Here is a 25,767-nt window from a genome sequence, read left to right on the forward strand (position 1 = left end):
CAATATGTGAGGCTGCTAGACGAGCGAAGTGAATCTCCGCCCAAGCCATCAGGAGGTCCGTTTCCAGGGAGACGTGACGGCTCCTTGTGCCCCCTTGGTGGTTGATATATGCTACTGTGGTCTCATTGTCCGATAGAATCCTGACTGCCCGATGCTGCACGAGCGGAAGAAACTGTTCCAGTGCCAAGCATACTGCCCTCGTCTCCAGGCGATTGATGGGCCATGCAGTTTGATTCTTCATCCACTGTCCTTGTGCAGATCTCGTCTGGCAGACTGCCGCCCAGTCGGACAGGCTGGCATCTGTGGTGACCACCACCCACTCTGGCACGTCGAGGGGCATGCACTGCGCCAGGTGACGCGGGTCCAGCCACCATAGGAAGCTGTCCCTGGCAAACTGGGGGAGTGGAAGGACAAGCTGGTAATCCTGTGAGACCGGCTTCCAGCGCGAGAGCAGTGCCCTTTGTAAGGAGCGCAGATGGGCAAAGGCCCAGGGTACGAGAAGGCCATGGATCCCAGGAGCTGAAGGTAGTCCCAGGCTGTGGGCTCGAGGAGCGCTGAGAAGCGAGGCACCTGTTCTCGAAGTGATTCCGCCTGATCCGGACGCAGGGAGACCTCGCCTTTGGCCATGTAGAAGCGCGCCCCCAGGAAATCCAAGGAAGAGAGAAGCAGACTAGCCCCGAAGCCCCAGAACTATTTGCAAGCTCAAAGGGAGGAGGTGCCTGCTCTAACTGCAAAAAACTCTTTTTTTTTTTTTTTTTTTAAAGAAACTTGATCCACCGAGAAGAAAATACAGAACAAACAGGACAGAAAGAGAGCCAAAGAAAGACTCTTTCAGATCCCAGGGGGAGCTAAGGCTCCCCTACTCCTATCTGTTGGAGTCAGAAAGATACTGGGACTTCTGAGGGTGCACTGGCTTATGTGGCAGCACCCTCCGAAGCTTTGTTCTGACTCCATCTGCTGGACGGGGGACATAACCCACTGTCTGGACTGATCCTGGTACGTACAGGGAAATGTGATTTAGCTCAGCTGGAATACCGCGGTCAGAACGGCAGCACCGCTGTACAGTCGGCAATGCTTCTGTCAGAATGGTAATTCCATGCATGGTGACGCACACCCTGCCTAACAAAGCACTTTGGGATATTTAAGCTGCTGCTCAAGAGCTAAATTATTCTCATTTCTGTAGCCAGTGAAACAACAGTCACACTTCTGAAGCATGATGCAGCAGTGACAGTTAACAAATGAGAAAGAACTAAATTTTAAAACACCACAAGAGAGAGTCTCATGCTGAGACGCGATGTCACACTTGGCAAGTACCTGCTTCATCTCAGTCCTTAATCTATTGATACCGCTCCTCTCTATCTTGGTAGCTCCTGAGTACCCCATTTCATGAATGGAAATAGCAGGGCTGACAGCAGATGATGCAATTGGTCGCACTGGAGGGAGAAAACCAAATGAAGTATAAACAAAGTGGGATGCGCTTTCATTTAAATACATTTTTTAAATGTTATTTTATTGTTAAGAGATATAACTGGCAATAGTTTTCAAACAATTCCCACAAGGTAGTATTGCCCAAGGCACAGTAAGAGGGGCAAACCAGCACCAACACAGACATTTATTAGCCAGAATAAACAATACTCTGGAAATGCAGCACCAATAGTGGCAAAAAAAGCCCAAGATACAGGAATGGGGGCAAAGCAGTAAGTACAGTGGAAACAGAGAATTTTAGCCAAAATGCTCCACAGATAGGAAGAGGAAGTCACAGGCACCAGGGAAGACCATCTGCTGGCTGACACCACTCACGACGTCCTTAGTGTTACAGGATACAAATTATAGACATCTGCGCCTGTCTCCGGCAGCCCATGCCAACATCATTAACAGTGGTCCAAAGTATTGTGTTACATAGTAACATAGTAATGATGGCAGAAAAGGACCAAATGGTCCATCCAGTCTGACCAACAATCTTATGGTAATATCTACTGTGCCGTGTAGATCACCCCCCAGATTTCTCTAAGGGTAGTCTGAGCGGTTACTTCCAATCCTTATGATAAGAGTGGTAATATTTACAATCAAAAACCAAGCAACTGTCAAACCCATAAGAAATTACTGCTAGCAACATTTTTACTGGGTGAGGAGCCTTGCTGAAAATTCCAGCAATGCTGACTTGCTTTGCTTTTGGACTTGGCTGTAGAAGCAGTCTGTGCTTTTTCCCTTACATCTGCAAATCAGTACCCCCAGACCATAAAAGACGGGGCCCGTGTTGTTTGCCAACTGAATCAAATTCCCCTTTATCCCCCCCGGCTAGCTGCTGGCACGCGCTTCCCGCCTCTCTCACCGCCCAGACCCTGCCCCACTACTTTGGAGAGGCCCAGCACTTCGGCGCGTAGCGGGGTTTACACGCGTGGCCAGGCCCGTTGAAAAATGCGTGCGATGTGCACAAGGCCCGGCCATGCACGTAAACCCTGAAATTTATGCGCATAGGCCATTTAAAATTTACTTGGATATGCACAGCATATATATTCTTATTTATTTATTTATTTATTTATTTGTTGAGTTTTATATACTGTCATTTGGTGAAGCCATCACAACGGTTTATAAGATTCAAAGTGTAATTTTCTTAACAATTGTGAATTAAGGTATAACAGGATACATATTAAACAAAAAGTTAATCTTTTATAGTCCAGAAGAAAATCATTTTTGAGTGAGGAGGGTTTGTTTGGTGCTGGTTGGAGACAAGTTATTTTTGTGGATTTGATTGGTAGTTCCTTTGGGTGTTAGGATGTTGTGAAGTTTGAGAGTTAATGTAGACTTTGTAAAACAACCATGTTTTTAGATCTTTTTGGGAAGTTTTGAGGTTAGGTTGGGTTCTCAAATCTTTTGGGAGGGAGTTCCATATTTTAGGGCAGGCAATGGAAAAAGCTCTTTCTCTGGTTGTTGTCAAGTGAGCATCTCTGATGGGGGGGGACACAGTTAAGCGGCCTGTGTTGTATGAATGTAAGTTTCTTTGGGGATTCTGAGGGGTTATGTTTAGGCCAGTTTGACCTTGATGTTCATTGTTTAGTAATTTATGTATGATAACTTTTAGTCAGAGACCATAGCCTCACACATATTTACTGCAAAAATGACAAGAGGCGGGTGGCACCTTATAGACTAACCAATTTATTGAGGCATGAGCTTTCAAGGACAAGAGTCCATTTCATCAGATGCGGGACTTTTGTCTTCGAAAGCTTATGCCTCAATAAATTGGTTAGTCTATAAGGTGCAATCCGCCTCTTCTCATTTTTGCTACACCAGACCAACATGAAGATATTTACTGCAAGGTTCCCAGGTATATCACTTACTGCTTCTTTCAACGCCAAATTCCTTCCCGCTCAAGATATGATGGAGGAGACTCTTCATGTCAAAGGGACTCAGATTCATCAAACTTTCGGAAGCTTCTTCACCTGGTAAGGAACCAAGTATTAAAAAAAAATACAATAAAGAAAACACAACCATTTGAAAGCTGCTAGGATAGGGAGACTTGATGTGAAATTAGCAGTGACTAACTTTGAAAAAAATAATCTCAAGCCATCAACAATGAAGTTTGCAGCAGTGTGCCTGAAAAAAAGCTTCTTTAGGACATCAAAGCACAAGTGCAGCCAAGCCTTCTAAGCAAGAAATTACCCTAGGATCAAGCACCTGTCTCCATTTCACCAACATTTCTGACCCAGCCACCTAATCAGAGATACATTAATCTGTGTGCTATGGATACGTTTTTTTAAATTTCCAAATGCTTATCTCTCAGCCATGGCATTGTGGGTAGAAAAGAATTCTCCTCCCCTGCCCTGAACTGCCTCTCCTCACCCTTCATGTGAATGATTCTCTCAGTTTTTAAAACATTTGCCTCTAATTCTTCCACTCTCTGATACATCGCCATTACCCTGATTATCACAATCACTCAGCCAGCCTCACTATTCCTCCTCCAGTTATTTTCACCCTCTGATTGTCATTTATAATATCGTTTTTACATTTCTTATGGGGGATGCAGGACATTATGGGATACATTTTAAGATGAATTTTAAAAGCCAGACGCAAACATCAATCAGAGGATACACGCTTAAATGCCATTCTCGCACAAATGAAGTTTTCCAAAAAAGGGGTGGATGTGGGCATTATCTGGGTATGGCATGAACATTCCGGAATGTTTACTTGAAATTTGTGCATAAATATTTACACACACCAGGGTCCCCTGCCGTGTAACTTTACTTCTGCTATGGATGATATGCAAGTGATAAAACAAAAAAAGTCTAGGAAGATCAGTGGGTTTTAAGGGTCAGGGTTAATGGGGGGGGGGGGGGGAGGAAATCAAAGCGGTTTGAAGACCTATTCCTTGACTGGGAGAAGTGGGAACAAACTGGGAAAACTGGCAATGGTGTAGGCACGGGTCCCTTTTAAAATGTATCCACTTATGCAGTAGAAGCAGTTTTTGCGGGCACAGAAACGCGTCCATTTAAAATTAGGCACACTTGTGCACACGGCCTACACGTGCATATGTTACAAAACAGTCGTGTCCCTGGGTGCGGGCCGACTTATATGTGCACATGTGCGCCTGCGGGCCACTTTGAAAGTTACCGTTTTTGCGTGGAAGTCGCTGCATAAAATTATTCTGCATTAATAAGCGGTAGGCATAGCAGTACCTGCGCAGTTCAGACTGCGAGCCAGCTCGGTGGCCATCACCTGAATGATGAGCCCGATGCGGAGACGGAGCATCTCTCCAAAAAGGCCAGGCTGTGACCTGACGTACATGGCCAGGTAAACCATGATTTCCTAGCACAGATCAATCAGCAAAGAGGAGGGGTGTTAGAGCTTCAAAGAACGCAGTCACTGGCGTTAAGACACAAACGCAAGAAAGGAAAACCCTCTTTCCACTCCTACCTGTGTCAGGACAGCAATGCTGATGTCTTGCCCACTGGCTTCATAAATAAGATTCGTCAGCTCTTCAGGTGGTAAAGGGCTAGGAAAAGTGAGGTAGAGAGCAGGGGGTTAATATTGCTGACCATAGCAATCACCTGCCAGGATTATTGTGGAGGAGGTGGAGGGGTGATTTGTATTTTTATCAGTATATTGATCTTCAAGATTCCTGTAATTAATATAATATTTCTTGATAGGAGTAAAAGGTAGAAAAAGTGAGATGAGCATCTGCAGATTGTTACTTGTTTCCTAAATAAAAGTCTTCAAAAAATTTCAAATGAAGCTTGTATAGCATTATTAACAGAGAAAAGGTATACTAGATTAAACCAGAAAATGAATTTACTGAAATCTGTACTTTTGGGTTGATGACTTGAAATGTCTAGTAGTTTTGTAAAAGCAATTTATAGTAATAAAAAGAAAGTCAGGGATGGTGTGCAGGTTGACTACCTCGTGCTGGTTGACTTCTTTCCAGCCTGCCCTGCCCAGCAGTTCATCAGGTGTATGCCAGCTGCCACAATCAGCCGCTTCGTGCCAACTTGTTTGTTTTCATATGAGGAGGAGGGGGGACCTAGTAGCAGGCAATCCGCATGCCTGCTTACCCCTCCCCCGCCCCTCCGGCCAATCTTCAACTTGCCTCTGGCCAGGGCTGAGGCTTCCATTAGGTGAACTAGGCAGGTGCCTAGAGTGCCAACCCTCAGGGGCGCAGAAAATTCATCAGTGTCAGCCACTGGCTGCCAGTTGTGGCTGAAGAAAAGAAGGGAGAAGCCCTGCAGGGTTGCAAGCAGAGCCCATCTTCTGGCGGCTGAAAAAAAGAGGGAGGGCATGGGTGGGGATGGAGGGGGCGCAAGACTGCAAGGTTCGCTTAGGGTGCCTCATACCCTTACACTGGCCCTGCTTCTGGCCCCTTCACCCACCTAGGAAAGCAAAATTCTTGTGGAATAGGCAGAATCCTTTGCTTCAATAACAAAAAAAAGTTATTTTTATATAATAAGGTGAAGAATCACAAAGTCAGAGCTTCCCAAAACTGTCCTGGGGACCCTGCAGCCAGATGGGTTTTCAGGATATTCACAATTAATGTGCATGAGATAAATTTGCAAATGCTGAGTCTCCAAAGCATGCAAATGTATCTCATGCATATTCATTGTGAATACCTGAAAATTCAACTGGCTGTGGAGTCCCCTGAGCAGGTTTGGAAGCCCTGCACTATGGAGAGTAATTAATATATACAAACAAAGAACTGTTAGCTAAACTTTATTTGGTGATAATATTTATGAAACATGTATAGCAATCTGCATTACAAAGCCCTAACATGAAGGTCTCTGAAATGGAAGTTTGCAGCTCATTTTATTATTCTTGAGCTGGTCTGCCAGGTAATGGCAGCCCCTAGAAAAATAAGAGTCAGAAACTTTGGTACATCCAGCCACTATTCCCAGTGCAATGCCAAATTTCCTGTCCCTCTGTGGGGTGTCACTATTATTTTCTCCAAGTCTCCTTTTTTGAGAAGGTTGATGGTGAGCCAGAAGGGATCTAGTAACTCACACCACAGGGGATCTGCCTTGTCAGGGTGTGCAAAAGCCATTAACCACGATGTGAAACATCCACCAGAGTGAAAAATTATTCTCTTCTTAAAGGATGTTTCAGGGAAAACTAGTAAAAAGTGCTCAATGTGGGGTCAGTTTTAAAAGGTGCACGTGCGCGTTCATGGGCACATGGTTCCCGGCACATGCACATGGACACGCCGATTTTATAACGTGCATCGGTGCGAGCACGTTATAAAATACGTTTCCCGCATGCATTTGCATGCTGGATTTTAAAAACCTCATGCACATGTGCAGGTGGGTCGGGACTCGCGAGGGGGGGGGGGGGGGAGATTTTGTAATCTAAACGCAGCAACCCGATCGGGCCTTTGCCCAGTTCCCTCCCGGTCCACTCCAATTAAGGGAGGAAACTTTCCTCTATCCCTAGCTACCGTTCCACCCTTTTCCCCTCTCCTCCCCGACCCTTAAACTAACCCAACTAGTGGGGGGATTTTTTGTTTTTTTAACTTACCTGCTCCTTCAGAGCAGAAGTTACGTGCACCAGCCGGCTGCCAGCATGCGCTGTCCCGGCCACCCCTGCCCCTTCCCGCCCAGACCATGCCCCCCCGGTCTGCCCCTTTTAGCTGGCCCGGGACTTCTGCACGTATTGGGGGTTATGCGCAGGGCCGAGCCCTTTTGAAAATGTGCGGGGTGTGTGCAGTGCAGGGCCTGGCCAGGTGTGCAACTCCTGAATTTTACGCACGCGAGCCTTTTAAAAATCGCCTGTGTGATTTCAACAGCTATCAATAACCAGTTTTTGTTCCTGCTCTATGGGTTGGACAGTGACATACTGCAGCATGTGGGGATAGAAAGCCACAAATGGAGAGTTTGTACTCACGCTGCAATGGTTTTTTCCCGTGGCTCTGGTGGCAGCCCCACAGTGAGCTGCTTCTGGTGTGACAGGAGGTCGGTGCAGGCCTGTGTGGGGTAACAGTGACAGAAATTAGTCCCTTAGGCACAGTTAGATTTAGTAATGAAATTAAATATGGTGACAACAATTTTCAGTGCCATTTACCTGGGTGAGTAACTGTTTAACCAGATAAAATGGATTGGCCAAAAGCTGTCCTCCCCTGGAAGGCTAAACGTGTATAGGGCCTTCTGTAGCACATGTATTGCGCAGATCCCATGGTGCAAGCTACACAGAGGCATTTCTGTGGGCATGCTTGGGTCGAGGGAGTAAAAGAGCGTGTGCAGAGGACATTTTCTCTGTTTTCCCTATTTTACGTCCACATAAATAGTAGGTGCAAGGGATGCAGCGACTTTTACCGCCTGAACTTTGCACTTGCTCATTTTCAAAGGGGAACAATGCAAGTTATTTTTCTTTCAAAGGTTCTGCAAGACAATGGGCTAAAAGTCCTGGGATACATTGCAAATAAAGTGGGTTGTTCAAAATTACCCCAAAATATTACACAGCTGCACTTGCTGAATTTATTTATTTTATTTATTTGCAGATTTTTATATACCGGGGTACGTAAGTAACATCACCTCGGTTTACATTAAAACAATAATTCACCATTGCGCTTTACAATATAACATAGAAACTGAACAAATACAAAACCATGTATAACTTTATATTAAAAGAATATAATCGAAATATAAGAGACTGTGGAAATGGTGAAGAATGGTATAGGACTCAGATCATTAATACCGTGTTTCCCCGATAGTAAGACACCCCTGATAGTAAGACGTAGTGGGAATTTTAGGGGGGTCGGCTAATGTAACACATCCCCCGAAAGTAAGACGTAGTAAAGTAAAAGGTAGCCACGGCATAGCGCGGAGGAGGACGGTGGCGCCGGCTTCATTGAATTGTGTAGCAGAGCAGGAGGTCACATGGGCACAGCCAATGAGAGCTGTCAGAGACATAGCGTCATGTGTCTCCGGCAGCTCTCATTGGATGTGCCCCGCGCGATCTCCCGCACTGATATCGCGCTGTCTGCGAAGACACAGGATAGAGAGGTACGGTAGCTGTTGCAGCGGTGAGATATCACCATACAGTACTTGTTCTGTGTCCTGTGTGCATAGCAGGGGGTAATATTGCCCCCTGTTGTTCACATAACACCTATAGTATATTGCCTATGTCCCCTGTTCGCATAACACATATACTATCCCTGTTTGGGATACTGTATGAGGCTGTAACCCTATGGGAGACTGTGATATGGAACCATAAGCAGTGCTTTTACCGTACGCTATATTTTTGCCCCTAGACATGAGCGCTTCCGGTTCCAGTGGTAAAAGGAAGAGCTACACCGTTAAAACCAAATTCGACTTCTTTCCAATATAAGACATACCCTGAAAGTAAGACATAGTGGGACTTTTGGGGGTAAAAAGAAAGTAAGACGCTGTCTTATTTTCGGGGAAACACGGTAGTAGGCTTTTTTAAATAACCAGGTTTTAAGGTTTTGTTTAAATCTTTTGTGACAAATTTCCTGGCGTAATTCAGAGGGCATGGTGTTCCATATTGTTGATCCAGCAATGATGAATGACCGTTCTTTTGTACTAGAAAGTCTAGTCAGATTGGGTGCTGGGATCTTTAGTTTGGCTAAATGCTGGAATCTCGTTGGGCGGGATGAAGTGTTGAATTGTAGATAATCAGTAAACCAGTGCATATCTCTGTTTTGAATGGCTTTGTGTATCAGCGTCATAGATTTATATATTATCCTGGAAGCCACTGGTAGCCAGTGTAAGGACTGAAGTGCTGGGGTAATGTGCTCGTGGCGGCTTGTGTCGGTGATAATGCGGGCAGCTGCATTTTGCAACATTTGCAAAGGCTGAATTGTAGCTTTAGGTAGACCCAGGAGCAGAGCATTGCAGTAATCAATCTTAGACAAAAAAGTTGCCTGCAAGACTGTGCGGAAGTCATATTGGTATAAAAGAGGTTTAATACGTTTAAGCGTGTGTAGTTTAAAGAAACCATTTTTAACCGTATCCGCGATGAATTTTTTAAACGTGAGATTGCTGTCAATGATGATACCAAGGCTGCGTACTTGCTGTGATATAGTGGAGATGTCTTGTGTAGTACCAGAGTTAATCATTGATGTATTAATGTATTTTATATTAAAAAATGCATGCATGTTGCAGAAAATTCTGCATATGGGGGGTAATTTTGTCATATTGCCATAAGTTATGTGGATTTTCGAGTAGATTTACATGCAGAAGTCCGCCGTTTTTTTTTTTTTTTTATAATTAAATCTTTATTAACAAGGTTTATCCACAATATATTAACCACAATATTCCAACAAATATATCAAATTATGGCAAAAAGTGATACAGGGTAAACACCATGCAAATTGTGGAATGAAAAGCAAATGTTGCTTACCTGTAACAGGTGTTCTCACAGGACAGCAGGATGTTAGTCCTCACATATGGGTGACATCACAGGATGGAGCCCAATCACGGAACACTTTTGTCAAAGGAAAGCCATGATTCTGAGACCCACCCCCTCCCCTGACATCATCGCAAACGGATCCGGGCAGTTTGAAAGGTGCCAAGCCAGCAGGCGCCGTGCGCCGAAGGGGTGCGACAAAGGGGCACTCCCCTTTGTGCACCTCTTTGTGTTATTTGTTTAATATGCTCCTTGTTATACCTTTTGCTTAATTGTTAAGAACTTTGATTTTGATGATTTTATTTTTGTAATCTCTTAGCCTCAGGTACAAAAATTTTAGATTGTAAGCCCTTTTAGGGGATAGTGAATTACCTATTGTACCTTATTGTAAACCGATGTGATATCTCTTTTTGAAATGAACATCGGTATATAAAAATCGTAAATAAATAAATAAATAAATAAAGTTTCCAGAACTTTGACTGGCCCCTACTGGGCATGCCCAGCGTGCCCTAACCCTGCAGCCAGCAGGGGTCCCCCTTCAGTCTTGTTTAAAAGCTACAGGCAGTGCCGAAAAATAAAATAAGAAAATGTTACGAACCCAGCACCGCAGGGCGGCGGACAGGTTTCGTGAGGACTAACATCCTGCTGTCCTGTGAGAACACCTGTTACAGGTAAGCAACATTTACTTTCTCACAGGACAAGCAGGATGGTAGTCCTCACATATGGGTGAGTACCGAGCTGAGGATGTCCAAGAATTGCACCAAAGGTTACCAAGATGTGCAATAGGCACAAATATTGGGGAGGAGTTTGGTCGAGGGCATCCTGAACCCTAATGGGCAGGCGGAAGGGTGTAGGTACGTCACGTTGTAAACAGGTTACGAAGGATAGACTGGCCGAAGATGGAATCTTGTCTTCCGGCTTTGTCCAAGCAATAGTGGGCTGCAAAGGTGTGGAGAGAACTCCAGGTGGCAGCCCTGCAAATGTCAGGAAGCGGCACCGATCGTAGATGCGCTACTGAAGTCGCCATGGCCCTCACAGAGTGTGCTTTAACATGGTCTTGAAATGGAATGCCCGCATGCTGATAGCAAAAGGATATGAAGTCCGCCAACCAGGAGGAGAGAGTCTGCTTACCCACAGGCTGCCCTAATTTGTTAGGATGGAAAGAGACGAACAATTGAGTACTTTTCCTGTGGGCAGCTGTACGGTCTAGGTAGAACGCTAGAGCCCGTTTACAGTCAAAGGTATGCAGAGTCTGCTCTCCTGGATTGGAATGGGGCCTGGGAAAAAAAGGTAGGTAGTATGATGGATTTAGATGGAAATCTGAAACTACCTTGGGTAAGAATTTAGGGTGAGTGCGGAGTACTTCCTGGTCCTGCAGAAGTTTAGTGTAATGCGGATAGGTAACTAGGGCCTGTAATTCACTAACTCTGCGAGCTGAAGTGATTGCCAAAAGGAAAATCACTTTCCATGTGAGATATCGAAGGTCACAGGAGTGAAGAGGCTTGAATGGCGATTTCATGAGCCAACCCAAAACCAGGTTAAGGTCCCAAGAAGGGGCCGGAGGATGCAGTGGAGGCTTGAAGTGAAGCAAGCCTTTCAGAAAACATGTTATAAGGGGATGTACTGATATAGGAACATCCCCGACACCTTTATGGAAGGCAGCTACCGCACTGACATGCATTCTGATGGAAGAAGTTTTTAGACCTGACTCTGATAAGAGCCAGAGATAGTCCAGAAACTTTGTGAGTGGACAGGTAAAGGGGTCAAGGGACTGAGAAGAGCACCATGATGTAAACCTGTTCCATTTGTAAGAATACGATTTTCTCATGGAAGGCTTCCGTGAAGCAATCAGGACAAAGGAAACTGGTTCAGAAAGGTTAAGTGGTTGAAGGATTAACCTTTCAACATCCATGCCTTCAGGGACAAGGCTTGAAGACTGGGGTGGCGGAGACACCCATCGTTCTGAGTGACCAGAAGCAGGTCCTTTCCCAAGGGAATGTGCCTGCGAATGGAGAGATCCTGAAGTATTGGAAACCACACTTGGCGTGGCCAGTGAGGTGCTATGAGGATCATGGTTCCCTTGTCCTGACGTAACTTCACGAGAGTCTTCAAGAGAAGAGGAAGTGGAGGGAATGCATAAAGTAGACCGGTTGCCCACGAGAGGGAGACTGCGTCTCTGAGTTGAGAGTGTTTGCTGCGAATGAGAGAGCAGAAGTTCTCTACTTTGCGATTTTGAGCAGATGCAAAAAGGTCTATTTGAGGATATCCCCATTGTTGGAAGATGGATTTCTCAACTGAGGAGTTGAGAGACCACTCATGCGGTTGAAAGATGCGACTCAGCTTATCTGCCAACACATTGTCCACTCCCGGTAACCAGGAGGCCCTGAGGTATATCGAATGGGAGAGAGCTTCCGTCCATATCTGCGCAGCTTGCTGACACAGAAGGAAGAAGCCCGTGCCTCCCTGTTTGTTGATGTACCACATGGCCACCTGGTTGTCCGTCTGGATCAGGATGACTTGATTTGAGAGGCGATCCTGAAATGCCCTGAGAGCATATCTGATTGCTCGAAGCTCCAGGAAATTTATTTGGTATTTGGCTTCCTCTGGAGATCAAGATCCTTGTGTCTGCGCATAGGCAACATGGGCTCCCCATCCGAGATTGGAAGCATCGGTGGTGAGAGTTAATTGAGGGTCTGGAGCCTGGAAAGGCAAGCCTTGGAGGAGATTGATCTGATTTCTCCACCAGGCAAGAGACTGACGGAGTGAGTTAGTTACATGGACAATGGTCGACAGGGGCTGAATGCTTTGAGTCCATTGTGACCATAGAGTCCACTGCATGACTCTCATGACCAAATGGGTCATTGGTGTGACCTGAGGACGCCATGTGTCCCAGGAGAATGAGAAAGTGGCGTGTCGTCGCGGAGTGCTGAGACTGCAGCTGGTGTGCAAGAGACATGAGAGTGAGAGCTCATTGTCAAGGCAGAAAAGCCTTTACCTGTAAGGTGTCCAAGTCTGCCCCAATGAATAACAAGGTTTGAGATGGGACTAAAGAGGATTTGTCGTAATTGACGAGAAATCCTAATGAAATTAGAGTGTGCAAGGTTAGATTGAGGGACGACAGATCAGCTTGCTGAGTGGGAGCCCTGACCAACCAATCGTCTAGACAGGGGATAGACGTGAACACCCTGAGTTCTTAAGAAGGCTGCAACCACTACGAGGCATTTCATGAAGACTCGTGGCGCAGACGCTAGGCCGAATGGAAGCACTTGGTACTGGTAGTGCTTGGGGTCTACAAGAAACCTCAGGTATTTGCAATGAGATGGAGTTATCGCAATATGAGTGTATGCGTCCTGGAGGTTGAGAGAGCAGAGCCAGTTTCCTCTTTGTAGGAGAGGAAGAAGCGAGCCTAAGGTTACCATCTTGAATTTTTCTCGCTGGAGGTACTTGTTGAGGGCCCATAGGTCCAGAATAGGACGAATGCCTCCCGATTTTTTGGAGATTAGAAAGTACTGGGAATAGAACCCTAGGCCGTGCTGAGAGTAGGGAATGGGTTCTATTGCCTTGGACTGGAGAAGGAAGGAGGCCTCCTGATCCAGAAGGATGACGTGATCAGATGTTCTCCACGTCGGCAGAGGTGAGGAGTCCTGTGGCACGGAGAGAAAGTTCAGATGGTAACCCTGGGCAATTATCGCCAGTACCCATTGGTCTGAAGTGATTGAGTGCCATATGTTGTTGAAATGGCACAGTCGGCCTCCCACTGGTATGTGAGGCAATGGTGGCTGGCTGCTGCTCTCTAGATGGAAGTCAAAAACCTGAAGCAGGACCTGGATGAGGAGATGCTTGTGGCTTTTGTTTCCGTGTCTGACGAGACTGGGCTTTTTGAAAAGGTCTCGTGGCATGGGATCTGGTTGGTGGCGGATAAGTCTTCTTCGGCCGGAAGAAGGACTTCTTAGAGTCCTTTTGGAAGGGCTGTTTTGAAGAGTAGTCAGAAGGTATCAGAGAGAGCTGTCTGAGAGTCTCATGATGGTCCTTAAGTTCTGCCACTGTCCGTTCAATGTTCTCCAAATAGGTTATCTCCTACACGGGGTAGTTCAGATAACCTGTCTTGTACCTCAGGGTGAAGGTCGAAAGACTTGAGCCAGGCCCATCTCCTTGCTGAAATAGCTACCGCAGATACTGTGGTAGCAGTATCAAAGATATCATAGGATGATCTGATCTCTTGCTTGCCTGCCTCAAAACTCTTGTTTACTAGGGTTTGAAGCTGATCTTGAAATTGTTGAGGCAGGGTATCTGTCAAATCTTGTATCTGCTTCAAAATGACCCTATTATATTGGGTCATATAGAGCTGATAAGCGGCAATCCGGGAGATGAGCATTGAGCCTTGGAATACTCGGCGGTCAATGGCATCTAGAAACTTCTGTTCCTTGCCAGGGGGAAAAGAAGTGTGAGGCTTTGATCTCTTAGCTCTTTTTTATGCAGATTCAACAACTACAGATTGGTGATCCAATTGAGTTTTCTGAAAGCCTGTAGCTGACTGCACCAAATAGGTAGTGTCAGCTTTTCTTTGCACTTGAGCAATGGAGCCAGGATGTTCCCAGTTCTTCTTGAGGAGATCCAGAAGAACCTGGTGGATAGGGATGGAGGTTATTTCCTTGGGAGCATCCACGAATTGGAACAACTCCATCATCTGATGTCTGTCATCCTGTTCAGTCTGCAATTGGAAGGGAACCAATTCAGACATTTCCTTCACAAAATTTATAAAGGAGAGGTCCTCTGGAGGAGAACGCTTCCTACTTTCAGTGGGTGAAGGTGGTAAAGGTAAATCATCGGTGTCCGGGGAGGAATCATCAGTCCAGGTGTCATAGGGATCAGCACCTGTCCCTCTAGGAATCTGCTTGTGATTTAACTACTCTGAACAATTTTGTGTCGTCTGCAAATTTGATTATCTCACTCGTCGTATTTCTTTCCAGATCATTTATAAATATATTGAAAAGTAAGGGTCCCAATACAGATCCCTGAAGCACTCCAATGCCCACTCCCTTCCACTGAGAAAATTGTCCATTTAATCCTACTCTCTGTTTCCTGTCTTTTAGCCAGTTTGAAATCCAAGAAAGGACATCGCCACCTATCCCATGACTTTTTATTTTTCCTAGAAGCCTCTCATTAGGAACTTTGTCAAATGCCTTCTGAAAATCCAAGTACACTACATCTACTGGTTCACCTTTATCCACATGTTTATTAACTCCTTCAAAAAAGTGAAGCAGATTTGTGAGGCAAGACTTGCCTTGGGTAAAGCCATGCTGACTTTGTACCATTAAACCATGTCTTTCTATATGTTCTGTGATTGTGATGTTTAGAGCAGTTTCCACTATTTTTCCTGGCACTGAAGTCAGGCTAACCGGTCTGTAATTTCCCGGATCGCCCCTGGAGCCCTTTTTAAATATGGGGGTTACATCTTTCTACCGCAAACTCACCGATCAAAATACTTTCCTGAAATTCACACTTGATCACTTGAGATCAGTAAGACACAGTATCCCAATTGGTCAATTTCTGTGCCCTCGACATCTGTGTTCATCAACTTTGGACTTCATCATACAAGCACAAACAATCGCCTCTCATTTCCTCTGTAGAGGTTAGCCTTATCACCTTAACAAAAAAGCATACAAACATGTGCTTTATGCTCATTGAGAATGGCTCTTTTTATCCCCTCATGCCAATTCAGATACTTGGATCACTTGCATTCTCCCCTTTTCTTGTCGCGTTAATGAAATCTGTTCCAGTATCAATAAATACCGGCATGTGCTCTCTCTCCAATCTCAATTTTCTAAGATTCCCCAAGATTTGCTTTTAAAAGGGCTAAAAACCTTTGAGACACATTGGTTTCTTCTCTATTTAAGCATCGAACATGTACTCATGTTCAACTCACCGGCCACTCTCCCTTTGGCCATTATTCAGCTTGCCCGATGTCATGTATATTATCCACATTCATACATCCAAGCTCTAAGAATCACTACATTTTATACCACACTTCTCATTGTGACACCAAGGGTGTCATTTATGTTGTTTTCTGCCCATGCAGCCTTTTACACATAGGTAAGACTACTCGACAGTTAAAACATTGTTCCTGCATTAGGAATTCTAAATTGGAAGCCCCCTTAGTGTCCCATTTGCTAGAAAAGGGTCACTCTGTGACCGATTTACGTTTTTCTGTTCTAAAGGTGGCATCTCCTTTCTCCCATGGGGGTGACTTTTCGGGACTCCTTACCTGCTGCGAGCAAGGCTAAATTTATGAATTACACTTTTTGATCCCTCTCGATTTAAACAGAGATATTGCGTGGTCAGCTTTCATTTGTATCGTATTGTATTTCTTCTAATCCATTCATTTCATTTTTTGGCTCCACCCCCTCTGCTCATTCATTGGTCTAGATATCTGATATAATGGTCTTGGAAGTCAGTCACAGACATCCTTCTAGAACATCTAGGACATCTTTTGAAGCCTGGTTTTCTTTGGCTATCTTGAAAAACACTAAAGTGATGTCAAATTTAATTTTGGAAGAAGAAATGTCAAAAGAAAATAGGCTTTTTTTTTCTTTAGGAGATTTGCTAAAAATAAATAAAGAATAAGCAAAAGAGAAAAAAAAACTGAAGAAAAATGGAAAATAACCTGATGAGCAACTAGAAAATATCCAAGAAAGCAATTCACATCTGTTTGCAAGAACAGAAAGAAAAAGACAGAGGAAACTTGCATGGTAGGTGAAGGTCCGCATGTGAGACAGTTTTCCATTTCAGTACCGTCGGATAATGTTACCTGCTTCTGTGGCTGATATTATTCTGCTTATCCATGGAGAAATATTAATTTACCAGCGAAAACCATGAAAATTATCCCCTACATGAGCAGTATCATATTCTAAGCTTTAAGAGACATGACAGGGACAGAAACATAGATGATCAAGTCAGTACAACATGCGTAGGACTAGGGAAGAAAAAAAACATGTTTTAATAGCAAGCTCCATACCTCGGCAAGGACTTCAACTCTCTTCTTCAATATGCCAGAGATATAACGGATCAAACCCCACTCTTGGTTCAAGCCGGCCTTGTTGTACAGCTCACTCAGCAGGCTGTGAACTGTGATTCCACTCTGCCCGTAAAGATTGGTGTCCCAGTCTGGGCCCCTGTGACATGAAATAATTAGAAGTTAGCTATGTATATCACCAAAAGAGATTTTGCCTCAGAGACACAACACTATACAACAGCAATAACAGTACGGTCATTGGCATCACCAGATGGCACCGATGCTGACATGCTCTCTCAGAGCTCAGAGAGACCCAGAAGTCTATTTGAGCATGCGAGAGTATTCCAGCATAGCCATCACTGTGCGGGTCTCCACAGTTATTTAACAAGTTACGCTTCAACTCTATGGGGAGAAGGGTGGAATAGTGTACTGATTTCTCCTCCTGTTTACAAACATACCTGTTACAGGTAAGCAATTTTGCTTTCTCTGTGGACAAGCAGGATCAAATGGGAATGCTTAGTATTGGTAATGTTCTTATGTAACTGAGAAATGTAGATACTTCCTGTAGTTGGCATGAATGAGAATGTGCATGCAAACTTCTTTGAGTGGTTAGCCAGTCACTGATTTCAAGTTGAGAAAGGATGGTGTTCAGGAAGTTCATTTTGAACTTTTCTCTTTTCAGGTACTTGTTTAGTGCACTGCTGAATAAACCCGGCAACCTTAAAAGGTAGCTGGCTAAATTTAGGACAAGTCAGTATCTTGAGCACAGTTAGCCGGATAAGTTAACTGGCTAACTTATCTGGCTAACTCTACTCCACCCCAAAACGCCTCCTGCCTGCCCCCAGAATGCCCTTTCTAGCTTCTTTTTCAGGTGGAATACTGGAGTGTATTTTTTTTTTCAATCTTTTTTTTAGGGCAGTCTCAACCACCACAGATTCATGAGGCAGTTGGAACTTTTCATGTCCTAGACACTGATAAAAACTTAACCAGCTAAGTGGCAGCCACAGACCGCACCAAGATTTTAAAATTCAGCCATTTGGCTAAGTCTAATATTAGCTGGCCACATGGTACTGAATATCGGGCCCCTTTTATCTGCATTTATAGTAAGGTTTGAAGGGTTCCTCTGGCAGGTTGAAAAAAAAGGAAAGGAATTCTAATTTTCTAAAAGGTTTTTTTTTTTTAAGGAGACTCACAGGAAAAATAAATGAAAGAAGAAGAAAACAAAGAAAAGTGAGGAGAGAATTGACAAATCATCATGCACAGCTACAGAGAGAGAAAGAGAGAGAGAGAGAGAGAGAGAGAAGACATCTTTTTGCTCTAGTGGAGAAAAAGCAACTATAGAGACTCAAGCGGCAGTGGCTGTGCGGAAGACCCATGCGTGAGGCTCTTTCTGAGTTCTAAGGGAGCAGGTCTGCGTCGGTGCTGTTAACTTACCTGTGCAGCTGAATTAGTCCCTGCTTGTCCACAGAGAAAAGGCCCTGTAATTAAATTGCCTGCCTGATATGTGAGTAAGTTGACCTACAGTGAGCAGAGGCATCCCTGGGACTGAAGCTGAAGAGGGTTCTGCACTTATGTGAATACTTTTGCTTTTTCGAAAGCATGCAAATACATTTTCATGGAAATATCCTGTGCACAAATTAACAGGGGGTAAACGTGTATGGGTAGCTTTGGTGGGGTAACTGTCAAAGTGAAAGCATGCACATGCTTCCCCTTTAAAAATTGGTGTAACTTATGCGCTTATATTACTGAAAATATATGCGAGCTGTTACAAAATTAGAGCCGAAATGTTTTGCTCTCATCAGTGAAATGGGAACCTTAAGCAAGCACAAAGCATTGGCAATGTAAAAAATGGTTACAAACTCACTTTATTACACAGAGGATGTACAGTATGTCAGCTTGATCCTGCAGATTATGACAGTCCTTTAGCTGCTCAACTAGTTTATCACAATCCACATCACCGTGCGCATCTTTCGGCAGATGGAGATCCAATTCAGCATTCTGTTTGGCAAATAATCATAGAAAAGGCTGAACAGAGCCTATTGCTTACATGAAACCACTCCTGCCACTGTCTCCATCCACACTTTTCCTGTTCATACCCCAGATCAGTCCAGACAAGTCGGTTTTGCATCCCTACCAGCAGGTGGAGGCAAAGAATAAAAACTGTTCAGGCACTGCTACATAACTAATAGAGGTGTGAATCTTGTGATCGATCGTCTTAACGATCGATTTTGGCTGGGGGGGGGAGGGAAATCTTATCGTCGGGTTTTTTTGTTTTAAAAAATCGTTAAAAATCGTAAATCGGGGGAGGGCGGGAAAACCGGCACACCAAAAAAAACCCTAAAACCCACCCCAAACCTTTAAAAGAAATCCCCCACCCTCCCAAACCCCCCCAAAATGTTTTAAATTACCTGGGGTCCATTGGGGGTTCCCGACACGATCTCCCACTCTCTCTCTGGCCACGGCTGCGTTGAGAAATGGCGCCGGTGGCCCTTTGCCCTTATCATGTGACAGGGCAAAGGTAGCGCCGGCGCCATTTTGTTTACTGGCTCCCGACGTCATGCCTGCGGGAGATCGCCCCCGGACCCCCGCTGGACCCCCAGGGACTTTTGGCCAGCTTGGGGGGGGCCTCCTGACCCGCACAAGACTTGTCAAAAGTCCAGCGGGGGTCCGGGAGCGACCTCCTGCACGCGGGCCGTATTGCCAATCTTCAAAATACGGCCCGCGTGCAGTATGTCATACGGGCGACGGTCGCCCGTATGACATACTGCACGCGGAAGATTTTAAGCTTCCTTTGCTACTTGAGGGGAACGCCAAGCCCATTCTCTCTCAATTTGGAGAAAGGGGTGGACCTGGAGGTTCCGGACTGGATAGTAGCAGCTTACTTCAATTCCAAGAATTTATTTCAAGGCAGCACAGCCATCTGTTTCCGCCGCTTGAAGTAAGCTGCCGTAGGAGTTAATTTTTGGTTCTGGATAAAGAAAATTCTGACTTCGTGTGAAGAGAGATCGATACCCTCTGAGGAAAAATCCTGTTGAGGATCTGAAATGCGGCCACGTTGGGAACTGGAATGGTGGTGCAGATAAGTCGGCATATGTTTTAAATATATCCACTAGCTGGAAGGAATGAACATCTGTGTAGTTCACAATTTAACTCTTTGAAAGTGAAAGCAAACAATTTGAACATGGCAGTCTTTTAATCCACGCACACTTAAAAAAAGTTTTCACATAAAAAAAATACACATTGGCTGGTGGAGGTTGGTTTATGATTACAATATAAGAGATATCACCCGGTTGGGGATAAAAGTTGGTATGAAACCTTCCTCTACAGCTAAAAACATTTTTTTTTCTTTTTCAAGATATATTTCTAAAACGTTGTATTGAAAACAATCTCTATAAGATACCCTGTGGGGAGATTGAATTTACCTTTTGAAAGTTTCAATTCGAAGAAAATATTGTTGTATGAGGTGATTCGTTGGTGTAAATAGTTGGACTAGTTGTGGAATCCCTCTGTAATACGTAAGAATTGAAGTGCATTTGAGTGTGAGACCCCTTCTTATGCATTTTAGAGGATGAGGTAGCGTTATGTACTGTCCCTTCCTTCTTGCCAAAGGTTGTTTTCTGATTTCATCTCAACCAGAGCGTGGAGCTGTTGGCTTCCCCGAATTTGACATTCTATACTCCCACTTGCGAAGCAGCTTCACTTACTGGATGTTCGGCGATTCTCTTGCGATATCTTAATGTGACAAATGCTTTTCAGAGATCAGTTCATCTCTTTGTCTTATTCAGTGGAGCGAAAAAGGGAAATAAAGCTTTCAAGGGCACAATTGCGCGATGGTTGAAGGAGGCAGTAATTTCAGCCTATTTCTGTAAGGATCAATTGGTCCCGGAGGGGTTGCAGGTGCATTCTGCTAGGGCACAGGTAACCTCCTAGGTGGAGTGTCAGCTGGTATTTCTGCAGGAGATTTATCAGGCAGCAACATGGTCTTCACTTCACACTTTTACCAAACATTACCATCTGGATGTTCGTGCACTAGAAGAGTCTGCGTTTGTGGAAAATGTATTGCTCATGGTTTTTCGGGTTCCCGACCAGTGTAGAGGGGCTTGGGTACATCCCACTTGTCTGGACTGATCTGGGGTATGAACAGAAAAGGAAAATTGGTTCTTATCTGCTAATTTTCATTCCTGGAATACCACAGATCGGTCCAGAAGCCCATCCCCTTGATTTTTCAAAAGATCTTCCTCATTTCTGGATGTTGCTAATGCAGTTTTTAGTCAATTGCAGTCACATAGGCTATAGGTTAGGGTTGCAAATTGTAATGACCCTTGTTATGAGAGAGGGGGCCCTAGTTTTAGGGGGCTCCAACTTTGAGTCTCTGCTCACCCAGAATTATTTGGGATTTTTGGATTGGACATCTTGGCTTGGGTACAGGTCCATATTGAGGGACTGCAGGTGGCACTCTCGATTATGTAGCAGTGCCTGAAAAGATTTTATTCTCTGCTTCCATTTGCTGGTAGGGATGCAAAATCCACTTGCCTGGACTGATCTGTGGTATTACAGGTAAGAACCAATTTTCCTTTATTCATTGTCCTCTTTCTCCTTACATAGATGTTTTTGCAGGTTGTGATACCTTGACAGGATAATTTCTGAATGGGATCTAGCCAGACAACTAAAATGTTACCCGGCCAGATCTCCTGTGATGAGAATTTAACCAGGTAGGTTTATTTACCCACAGGAGAAAGGGGCCATTTCAGGGACAGGGATGGGAATAGGGGTGAGGAAGGAAAAAGAAAAGAGGAAAATTGGTTCTTACCTGCTAATTTTCGTTCCTGTAGTACCAAGGATCAGTCCAGACCGCTGGGTTAAGCCTCCCTTCCAGCAGATGGAGTCAGAGAAAAGCTGAAAAGCACCCCTAGATAACCCGGTGTGCCACCTGCAATCCTTCAGTACAATCAATATCAAAGCAGAATAAAGTACATTTAAACAACCAATGACTAGATCAAGAGAATTTAGCTGAACAATAACCTGTGAAAACTATGTACAGGACAAGAGTACGGATTGAAATGCTTCCATGGATAAGCTTGCTTGAAAATCTTCAGATTCGTCTAAAAACTGCAGAGAGAAAGCAAATGTTGCTTACCTGATGTAACAGGTGTTTTCACAGGACAGCAGGATGTACTGGGAATAGAATCCTAGGCCTTGTTGGGAATAGAGCACTGGTTCTATTGCTCTGGACTGGAGAAGGAGGGAGACCTCCTATTCCAGAAGTGGTGAGTGGTCGGATGTTCCCCATGTCAGCCGAGGTGGGGAGTCCGGTGGGATGGAGAGAACGTTCAGATGCTAACCCTGAGAGATTATGGTGAGGACTCACTGGTCTGAGGTGATTGTGTGCCACTTGTTGTGGAAATGGCACAATCGACCTCCCACTGGTATCTGAGGCAGTGGAAGCTGGCTGCTGCTCTCTATACAGGAGTCAAAAACTGGAAGCAGGGCCGGCTGAGGAGCTGTTTGCGGCTTTTGTTTTCGTATATGACGAGATTGGGCCTTTTGGAAAGGCCTAGTGGAACGAGTCCTAGACGATGTTGGATAGGACTTCTTTGGACGGAAAAATGACTTTTTAGTATTCTTCCTGAATGGCTGCTTGGAGGCATACTCAGAAGGCATCAGAGAGAGCTGTCTCAGGGTCTCATGATGGTCCTTGAGTTCTGCCACCGTTTGTTGAATCTGTTCACCGTACAGATTGTCTCCTACACAGGGCAGGTCCGACAATCTGTCCTGCACTTCAGGGCGAAGGTCCGAAGACTTGAGCCAGGCCCATCTTCTCGCTGAGATAGCAGCTGCAGATACCCTGGTAGCAGTGTCAAAGATATCATAAGATGCTCTTATCTCATGCTTGCCTGCCTCAAAACTCTTGTTTACTAGGGTTTGGAACTGATCTTGAAATTGCTGAGGCAGGGAGTCTGTCAAATCTTATATCTGCTTAAATAAGACCCTGTTGTATTGGGTCATATGGAGCTGATAAGAAGCGATTCGAGAGATGAACATTGAGGCCTGGAAGACCCGGTGACCAATGGCATCTAGACATTTTTGCTCCTTGCCTGGAGGAAAGGAAGTATGAGGTTTTGATCTCTTTGCCCTTTTTTGGGCAGATTCCACGACAACAGAGTGGTGATCCAATTGAGATTTTTGAAAACCTGGGGCTGACTGTACCAAATAAGTGGTGTCAGCCTTCCTGTTGACTGGAGCAACAGAGCCAGGGTGTTCCCAGTTCTTTTTGAGGAGATCCAGAAGAACATGGTGAATAGGGATGGAAGTTATTTCCTTGGGAGCATCCAGGAATTGCAAAGCTCCATCATTTGGTGCCTGTCATCTTGTTCCGTCTGTAATTGGAAGGGAACCAATTCAGACATCTCCTTCACAAAGTTTGTGAAGGAAAGGTCTTCTGGAGGAGAATGCTTTCTGCTTTCAGAAGGGGAAGGTGGTGAAGGCAGGTCATAGGTGTCTGGTGAAGAATCATCTGTCCAGGTATCGTAGGGATCGGAATCTGCCCCTCTAGGAACCCTAGGGGGACGGGATGGTGGAATCCCTGAAGGTCCTGGTCTAGGCTCCGAAGGAATCGAAGGGATAACTGGAGGCACTGATGAGAGAATCGAAGGCAGTGGTGCAGGATTCGAGGGCATCGATGAATGAATTGGTGGCGCCGGACGTATCGGCATCGATGGACGTACCGGCATCGATGGCTAAGGCATCGGTAGAACTCCCGATGGAGGAATGCGGAACGGTGTTTCCCCACCCGATGACAAGGTAAGCGGAGAGGGCACCGGAGCCATTGGTGACCCGGGATCTGTCGGTGGAAAAGCGGCAATGAGCGCTTCCATTTTCAAGAGCAGTGGTGCCAACGCTGACGGAATCAAGTCAGCGGTCGGTTCCATGATCGGTACCGGTGTCGGTGCCGGACGAACTTGGAGTCAAAGCATCGCCTTGTTAATGGTCTCCTGAACCAGCCGGTCCAGTTCTTCTCGGAGACCTGGAGCAAGCAGCCCCGGCTCCGGAACAGAAGAAAAAGGCAGAGGCATAGCCGGAGGGACCACTGTTAAAGGCGGAGTCGCGGCTCCCAATCCCCTTTTGGGTGAGGGTTGCCTCAGTGACCCGGTCGCCGAAAAGGTCGGTGCCTTTTCTGGACGTGGTTTCTTCAATGGCAGCTCGGACGATGGCGAGGTCGATTATTTCGCTCACTCGATGGTCCGAGACTTCCAATGTCGGTGGCGATGTTTTTCTCTACGATCCCCTTGGTCCTGAAGGGGATTAGAGGTAGTTGAAGGCCGAGAAGTCGTCGATGCCGGACGGTTACCGGCCGGTGGTCGATACTGGCGCGAAGTTAATGGTGCCGGTTCTGACGACGTCGATGCACTAGACAGCGTCGGGGTTTGAGCATGGAAGAGAAGTTCCATCTTCTCCATTCTGGCCTTGCGACCTTTTGGTGTCATTAGGGAATATTTGGTGCAGGTCAGGACATCGTGCTCGCATCCGAGATACATTACACAGATCTTATGGGGGTCTGTTATGGACATGGTGCGATTGCAGTCTGGGCACCGACGGATCCCCGACGCTATGGCCATGAAAAAACTTGAGCCGCGGTACGGTCGACGGCCAGTAGGCTGCGAGGGCTAAACTCGACGGGAATCGACTGAAAACGGGTAAAAACTTATCGGAGTACCGAGGAGTCAAAAATTTGAAGGAGGGACCCCTGTGGGGTATGAAACTTTTTAATAATTCCGTAAGGAAAATTCCTGTCAGGAATCTCTGTGGAGCTCCTTAACCGCATGACTACTGCTGCGAGGAAAAAAGAAGACTGAAGTGGGACCCCTGCTGGCTGCAGGATTAGTGCCATGCTGGGCATGCCCAGTAGGGGCCAGTCAAAGTTCTAGAAACTTTGACAAAAGTGTTCCGTGATTGGGCTCCATCCTGTGATGTCACCCATATGTGAGGACTACCATCCTGCTTGTCCTGTGAGAAAAAACAAAACCAACCGAGCGGGCTCTCCTGAACACTATACCCCTGGGCGGGCGCCTGGACTGATCCTTGGTACTACAGGAATGAGAATTAGCAGGTAAGTACCAATTTTCCTTTCCCTGTACATACCAGGATTAGTCCAGACTGCTGGGATGTACCCAAGCTGCCCTAAATGGGGTGGGACCTGGAGAGTCCCACTCGAAGCACACTGCTGCCAAAGGAATCGACCTCTGGAGCCCGAACGTCCAAATGGTAATGCTTAGCAAAAGTGTGCAAAGATTTCCAGGTAGCTGCTCTCCAAATCTCCTGCGGCGAATCAAATTGACTCTCCGCCCAAGATGCCACTTGAGATCTGATCGAATGAGCCTTAAGACCATCTGGCACTTGTCACCCGTAACATATGTATGCCGAAGCAATAGTGTCCTTCAACAATCGGGCAATAGTAGCCTTGGAAGCTTGACATCCTTTTCTAGGACCGCTCCATAAGACAAAAAGATTTGCAGGACAGCGCTTCAATCTCAAATATTCGTCTGGCTGAACAGATAGCCACGAGGAACACCGCCTTGAGAGTTAAATCTTTCAATGTAGTCCGCTTGATAGGCTCAAAGAGAGGACCGCAGAGCCCTCGGAGAACCAAATTGAAACTCCACGAAGGTCACACTGCACGCACCGGTGGATTCAAATGCTTGGCTCCCTTTAAAAAACGTGCCACATCGGGATGTCCTGCAAGGGACGCACCATCAACTTTACCCTTAAACAGCCTAATGCTGCTACCTGAACCTGGAGCGAGCTGTATGCCAGTCCTTTCTTTAAACCTTCCTGCAAGAATGCGAGAATGTGCACAATGGAGGCCTGGCGCGGGGACACTTTCAACCCGCTGCACCAGGAATCAGACATCT

The 25,767-nt window shown here is 45.5% G+C and overlaps 1 protein-coding gene across 4 annotated transcripts in view; it reads right to left on the bottom strand.

Annotated features, from left to right (window-relative positions):
• Positions 1-25,767, bottom strand: part of PHKA2 (phosphorylase kinase regulatory subunit alpha 2) — a 215,231-nt gene that overhangs the window by 48,759 nt on the left and 140,705 nt on the right. For all 4 annotated transcript variants that reach the window (XR_003857009.1, XM_029603350.1, XM_029603348.1 and 1 more), the window contains exons 22-28: positions 18,723-18,856; positions 16,862-17,018; positions 7,363-7,442; positions 4,912-4,990; positions 4,674-4,803; positions 3,339-3,440; positions 1,315-1,433 (exon numbers count right to left, since the gene is read on the bottom strand). Coding sequence is in view for 3 of the 4 variants with exons in the window: in XM_029603350.1 (XP_029459210.1) it covers positions 1,315-1,433; positions 3,339-3,440; positions 4,674-4,803; positions 4,912-4,990; positions 7,363-7,442; positions 16,862-17,018; positions 18,723-18,856 (801 nt within the window). In the remaining variant the exon portion in view is untranslated. The remainder of the gene's footprint in view (positions 1-1,314; positions 1,434-3,338; positions 3,441-4,673; positions 4,804-4,911; positions 4,991-7,362; positions 7,443-16,861; positions 17,019-18,722; positions 18,857-25,767) is intronic.

Source organism: Rhinatrema bivittatum, chromosome 5 (assembly GCF_901001135.1).
Source record: "Rhinatrema bivittatum chromosome 5, aRhiBiv1.1, whole genome shotgun sequence".
Classification (NCBI taxonomy): domain Eukaryota; kingdom Metazoa; phylum Chordata; class Amphibia; order Gymnophiona; family Rhinatrematidae; genus Rhinatrema; species Rhinatrema bivittatum.